The 7,169-nt window shown below is 53.0% G+C and overlaps 1 protein-coding gene across 1 annotated transcript; it reads left to right on the plus strand.

The window, feature by feature from the left end:
- The first annotated feature begins 1,222 nt into the window (after positions 1 to 1,222).
- Positions 1,223 to 3,581, plus strand: LOC117979358 (nucleolar complex protein 2 homolog). Its single transcript, XM_034954136.3, is given in 2 exon segments — positions 1,223 to 2,979; positions 2,981 to 3,581. Coding segments are annotated over 2 exon segments (1,830 nt in total). The 5' UTR covers positions 1,223 to 1,606; the 3' UTR covers positions 3,438 to 3,581.
- Positions 3,582 to 7,169: the final 3,588 nt, after the last annotated feature.

The raw sequence follows: 7,169 nt of genomic DNA on the forward strand, positions 1-7,169 counted from the left end.
CTTGGACGCGGATCCTTCCAGCGCTGAGCCCCGGGTCTGCATCCTCCTCCTCCGGGAAGCCCCGCCCCCAGGCCTAGCCCTCCTCCTCCTCCGGGAAGCTCCCCCCTCAGGCCTAGCCCTCCTCCTCCTCCGGGAAGCCCCCCTAAGCCTTGCCTTCCTCCTCCTCCGGGAAGCCCCCCAGGCCTTGCCCTCGTCCTCTGAGAAGCCCCACCTAGGCCTCGCCTTCCTCCTCCTCCAGGAAGCCCCCCCAGGCCTCGCCCTCCTCCTCCTCCGAGAAGCCCCCTAGGCCTCGCCCTCCTCCTCCACCGGAAGCCATCCCCGCTCCCCCGACCCCCTAACTTGCTCTCCTCTGGGGAGCCACGGGGCCCCGCTGCACCAAGAGGCCGAATGGGACCCTGAGGGCACTCTGCCCGCGTCCGGCTCACGCGCCCCCTTCAGCGCCAGGTCTGGGGGATCCGCGCCTGCGCCCCGGGGCGACCCTGTCACGGGGTCTGGCTGTCCAGGCCCGGGGACCTGGGTGTCAGGCTGGTAGCAGGAAGGAAGGCGCCGGCCTCCCCACCGCCTTCGCCCCATGCGGCGTCCCCGGGAAAGGCCGCAGAAGAGCCGCCGTCGGCACCCAGAGGGCCATGGACGGGGAGCGCCCTGCATGGTGTTCGTGGCGCTGGCCTGGTCTCTGCGGATCAGAGGCGAAGCCAGCCTGGCTCTCGGGTCGCCCGTCTTCTGTCGAGCTGGCAACATCAGTGCGGTTCCCACCGCCATTCGCGCTTTCTCCTGTACCCTCTGCTTTTTATTGTTGATTTGTGGGAGCTCTTTGCATAGGGGCCCCGCCGTCGCAGCCTGGCGTTCTCGCAGGCGCGTGCCCTCGGAACGCCGGGTGGGCTGCGGGCGCGGCGGGACTCCTGGTCTCTCTTCCCCAGGACGGACACCAGCGTCGCCGCGTCCTACGAAGCCGGGCGCCGAGCGGGAGGCGCATCTGGGCCCCACCGGGGCTGCCCGCACCGAGCACGCGAACGCGCCCTCCCGCCCGGAGGCCGCGGGCGCTGCGGTCGGAGAACCGTAGAGCCACTCGGCTGGGCGTGGCGCGGCGGGGCCTGGGCGACGGAAGTGCGCAGCCGCGCGGCATTCTGGGGCCGGAAGTGGGGCGCCAGCTGCGGGCTGGTGTCATGGCAGGTGGGCGGCGCCGCAGGAGGCGCCTGGCGGAGCTGACGGTGGACGAGTTCCTAGCTTCGGGCTTTGACTCTAAGTCCGAATACTCTCCAGAAGCGGAGACGCGGGAGGCACGCGAGGCTGCCCGGAGTCCGGATGAGCCGGGCGGGAGCCCCTCGGCCAGCCGGCGTAAAGGCCGTGCCTCTGAGCACAAAGATCAGCTCTCTCAGCTGAAGGACAGAGACCCCGAGTTCTACAAGTTCCTGCAGGAGAATGACCAGAGCCAGCTAAACTTCAGCGACTCGGACAGCTCTGAGGAGGAAGAGGAGCCGTTCCACTCCCTGCCATATGTGCTGGAGGAAGCCAGTGAGGATGAGGATGGAGCGGAGGAGGGGAAGATGGGGACAGAGTCCCCAGAGGGCTGAAGGGGAAGAAGAATTGTGTTCCTGTGACCCTCGCCATGGTTGAGAGATGGAAGCAGGCAGCAAAGCAACGCCTCACTCCAAAGCTGTTCCATGAAGTGGTACAGGCATTCGGAGCAGCTGTGGCCACCACCCAAGGGGACCAGGAAAGTGCTGAGGCCAACAAATTCCAGGTCACGGACAGTGCTGTGTTCAATGCTCTGGTCACCTTCTGCATCAGAGACCTTATTGGCTGTCTCCAGAAGCTGCTGTTTGGAAAGGCGGCAAAGGACAGCAGCAGGATGCTGCAGCTGTCCAGCAGCCGGATGCTGCAGCTGTCCAGCAGCCGGATGCTGCAGCTGTCCAGCAGCCCGCTCTGGGGGAAGCTCCGTGTGGACATCAAGGCGTACCTGGGCTCGGTCATACAGCTGGTGTCCTGTGTGGCGGAGACAATGGTGTTGGCGGCCGTGCTGTGGCACATCAGCGTGCTGGTGCCCTGCTTCCTGACCTTCCCCAAGCAGTGCCGCATGCTGCTCAAGAGAATGGTGGTCGTATGGAGCACAGGGGAGGAGTCCCTGCGGGTGCTGGCTTTCCTGGTCCTCAGCAGAGTCTGCCGGCACAAGAAGGACACTTTCCTTGGCCCCGTCCTCAAGCAAATGTACATCATGTATGTGAGGAACTGCAAGTTCACCTTGCCTGGTGCCCTCCCCTTCATCAGTTTCATGCAGCGGACCCTGAGGGAGCTGCTGGCCTTGGAGCCGGGTGTGGCCTACCAGCACGCCTTCCTCTACATCCGCCAGCTCGCCATACACCTGCGCAACGCCATGACCACCCGCAAGAAGGAAATGTCTGTGTACAACTGGCAGTACATGCACTGCCTCTTCCTGTGGTGCCGGGTCCTGAGCACTGTGGGCCCCAGCGAAGCCCTCCAGCCCTTGGTCTACTCCCTTGCTCAGGTCATCATTGGCTGTATCAAGCTCATCCCCACTGCCCGATTCTACCCACTGTGAATGCACTGCATCCGTGCCCTGACGCTGCTCTCGGGGAGCTCGGGGGCCTTCATCCCAGTGCTGCCTTTCATCCTGGAGATGTTCCAGCAGGTCGACTTCAGCAGGAAGCCAGGGCGCATGAGCTCCAAGCCCATCAACTTCTCTGTGATCCTGAAGCTGTCCAATGTCAACCTGCAGGAGAAGGCGTACCAGGACGGCCTGGTGGAGCAGCTGTACAACCTCACCCTGGAGTACCTGCACAGCCAGGCGCACTGCATCGGCTTCCCGGAGCTGGCGCTGCCTGTGGTCCTGCAGCTGAAGTCATTCCTCCGGGAGTGCAAGGTGGCCAACTACTGCCGGCAGGTGCAGCAGCTGCTGGGGAAGGTTCAGGAGAACTCGGAACACATCTGCAGCCGCCGCCAGAGGGTTTCCTTTGGCGTCTCTGCAGGCAGTGGAAGCCTGGCAGAAGCTGACCCTGGAAGAGGGGACCCCCCTGACCTTGTACTACAGCCACTGGCGCAAGCTGCATGACCGGGAGATCCAGCTGGAGATCAGTGGCAAAGAGCGGCTGGAAGACCTGAACTTCCCTGAGATCAAACGAAGGAAGGTGGCTGACAGGAAGGATGAGGACAGGAAGCAATTTAAAGACCTCTTTGACCTGAACAGCTGTGAAGAGGACGACACCGAGGGATTCTTGGAAAGAGGGATACTGGGGCCCCTGAGCAGTCGGCATGGGGTGGAAGAGGATAAAGAGGACGAGGAGGAGGGCGAGGAGGACAGCAGCAACTTGGAGGATGAAGACCCAGACGCAGAGGCGGGGCTGGCCCCTGGGGAGCTGCAGCGGCTGGCCCAGGGGCCGGAGGACAAGCTGGAGGATCTGCAGCTCTCAGAGGAGGACTGAGGCAGCCCATCTGGGGGGCCTGTAGGGGCTGCCGGGCTGGTGGCCAGTGTTTCCACCTCTCCGGCAGTCAGGCCTAGAGGCTGGCGTCTGTGCAGTTGGGGGAGGCAGTAGACAGGGGACAGGCTTTAATATTTATTTTTCAGCATGAACGACCAAACCTACTGAGAGCTAGGCTGGGCTGGCGTGGCTGCTGAAGCCCCACAGTTGTGGGCTGTTGAAGTCAGCTCCGCGGGGGAGCTGACCTTGACGTCAGCTGACGGAGACCAGTCCCAGTTCCAGGGGGAGGCCTGCAGGTCCCTGGCCCCTTCCACCACCTCTGCCCTCCGTCTGCAGACCTTGTCCGTCCGCACCAGGCTCTGCATTCACTCCCCCAAGTCTTTGGAAATTTGTTCCTTTCCTTTCAAGTCACATTTTCCTTTAAACTTTTTTGTTTTGCGTCTAAAACTGAAAGAAAGAAAGCTGTGGGAGGCAGGGCCATTGTAAAAAAAAAAAAAAAAAGTTGTTCACATTCAACATTTTTTCTTTTCTTCTCTCTTCAACCCACTCCAGCATGGGCGACAAGCACACCCAAGTTGCTAAATCCGGTTGATGTTCAGTCCTGAGGTAATTTGACCTTGCAGCATCTTTTTGAGTCTGTGGGTCATGCTGTCCATGTCACACAATTTATTCCCTTGGCTTTTATGACACCTCCTCACACTTGCTTGGTTTTCGGTCTACTTCATTGGCTCTTTCTTTGGCTGGATCTTTATGTTCCCAACTAGAACCCGTTACATAATTTGCAGGGTGCAGTGCAGAATGAAAATGCAGGGCTCTTATTCAAAAATTATTAAAAGTTTCAAGATAGTGAGAGCAGAGCACTCAACAAAGCATGGGGCCCTTCTGAGCAAGAGGTCTTGCGTGATTGCAAAGATCTTGTGCCCATGAAGCCCTGTTCCCATCCTCAGAATGCAGCAAAGCACCTGCTCAGTGCTTATCTATAAATGATCTCGTCCAACCCAATTGGCTTTAGATGCCACATTCAGCAACAAGCTTCACATCTTACCTTCAACACCAATCTCTCCATTTTACTTCAGATTCAAATATTCAACCCTCTATTCTCCATGTGCACTGAATATATGAAATGCACTCAAACTTAATATGTCCAAAATGGAACTTTCATTTCCCACCCAAATTCTTCCCATAGTTTTCCCCATGTCAATAAATACCAACTCCATTTTTCCAGTTATTCAGGCCAAAATCATTATAGCCATCCTGAACTTCGCACTTTTCTCTCACATTCTACATTCAATCCACCAAATCCTGCAAGCTCTACCTTCAAAATATTTCCTAAATCCGACCACTCACGACCTTCACCACTTGCAACCCCGGTACAACTTTCTGTCCTGAGTCACCTAGTCTTCTAGTGTCATAGGCCTGTTGGCTTTCACTTCTGCCCTTCACAGTCTATTTGCCACACAGCCATCAGTTATCTTTTTAAAATGTAAGTCATAGTTTGTCACTTTCAAATCGCAAAGTTGAAACCTTTGAATGCCTTCCAACCTCACTCATAATTTTTTGTTAAGTCTTCAAAATATGGCCTAAAAAACTCTATGTAGCCAGCTTCTGGCTACCTCTCCACCCTCAGCTCCTATCACTACCCCCTCAGTCACTTCATCAGCCACATTGGCTTCCTTGCTGCTCCTCACTTTCCTTTGCACTGTGGTTTTCTCTGTCTGGAACACTCTTCACTCAGATATTTGAATGACTCGCTTTCTCAATTCAATCAGACTTCAATTTACAGGGCACCTCCTCAGAAAGCCTTCTGTACTGAACATAAATCTCAGCTTCCCTTGACTGTTTCCTTTGTTTAAAAGGTGGCACCCCTCTCCTGAACGAGGACCATGCCACACCACTGCCATCTTTGTTGAGTCCCCAGAACTGTCAGTAATCTGCAAAAGTCCCATTAGTTCCAAGTCTCCACTCACTTCTGATGAAATGTCCCATAACAGAGAATGGGATCTGCCTTCCTGGCCCACCGTCTAAAAGCCCAACAATGTTTTCCTAAAGAACAGGGCATTCGCTCTTCATGAGCAATAGAAAACAGGAGCCACAAAGAGCCAAGCAGCAAAGGGCAGAGAATAGATCTAGATAGATGATGAAGAATAACCAGTATACACTCTCTGTCCTCTTAATCTGTTTTGTTGCAGACTGATGTTTTACTCTATGTCTATGCATATGCACATATGCATGTACGTATACATGCGTGCAACTTGATGGCAAAGATCCCATCTTGTATGTTCCTTGTCATATCACCAGCTCCTACAGCAGTAACTGTCACATAGTAAATATTCAGCAAATATTCTTTTGAGAGAACGAATGAAGATGCAATACTATTAAATACATTCACAGTTTCTCACCTTGTTCTTTTCACTCAACACAATCACTTTGGGTTGTTTTTTGGTGTGTGTGACAAGTATTCTTCTAAAAGAAATTATGATTTCTTTAAGGAATCTAGTCTAAATACACATGAAAGGAAAGGGACTACTGAACTAAATTATTTCGGCAAGACATTTAGAGAGTATTAGTGATTTTATAATAAATAATGCTATCATGTGATTTAAGTGTTCAAAGAAAAAAGTGGATGCTTTTCCTACTTGCAGTTCAAAAAAAAGATTTCATCAGTCACAACGTGAGTCAAACCCAAGGTTGATTATCGATGACTAGAACTATTAGAAAAAGCATTCGACAGGTAGGCAGTAAAGAAGGGTGGGAAGTTCAGAGTAATCACATAAACAAAGAAAGGAACTATCTAGAAGGCAGACCCATCAGGGGAGGGAAATTTCAAGGGAAGAAGACTGGACCCTGTTACCTGGGAAATAAGTAAGGCCACAGCGCGGGGAGAAAAAAAGACCTGATACTTTTCAGAGAACAAAAAGTCTGTCTTTGTTAATGCAAATGCATGTAATGCACAGTAGTTTGAGAGATGCTAATGGGTTTTTTTATTGCTTTTCTTTGTCAATTACAAATTGCTCATTCCTGAAGATGAAACTAAAATGAGCCATTGAGTAAATTACTTCCAAAACAAGCTGGTAGAAAACGTGTAAACCTGTAAGTGAGTAATATTAAATCCTTACATGTTTTATAGGCATTTAGACTCCAGGCACACGCAATGTTTTATACCGATAATGACTATACATTTTTTAACTTATTACATAAAATTATATATGTTATAGTCCAGGCACAGTGGCTCACGCTTCTAGTCCCAGCACTTTAGGAGGTCAAGGCAGGAGGATCACTTAAGGCTGTGAGTTTGAGATCAGCCTTGGCAACATAGCAAGACCCTATCTCTACAACAAATAAATAAATAAATTAGCCAGGAGTGGTGGTACACACCTGTAGTCCCAGCTACTTGGGAGGCTGAGATAAGAGGAACACTTGAGCCCAGGACTTCAAGGTTGCAGTTTGCTATAATCGTGCCATTGTACTCTAGCCTAGGTGACGGGGCAAGATCCTGTCTCTTAAAAAAAAAAAAAAAGTACTGGTAGGGCACAATGGCTCAAGCCTGTAATCCAATCACTTTGGGAGACCTCATGATCTCTTGATCTCTTCAACATGGTGAAACCCCGTCTCAACTAAAAATACAAAAATTAGCTAGGCATGGTGACACACACCTGTAGTCCCAGCTACTTGGGAGGCTGAGGCAGGAGAATCGCTTGAACCTGGGAGGTGGAGGTTGCAGTGAGCCGAGATCGC

This window comes from Pan paniscus, chromosome 13, assembly GCF_029289425.2.
Source record: "Pan paniscus chromosome 13, NHGRI_mPanPan1-v2.0_pri, whole genome shotgun sequence".
In the NCBI taxonomy this organism is placed as follows: Eukaryota; Metazoa; Chordata; class Mammalia; order Primates; family Hominidae; genus Pan; species Pan paniscus.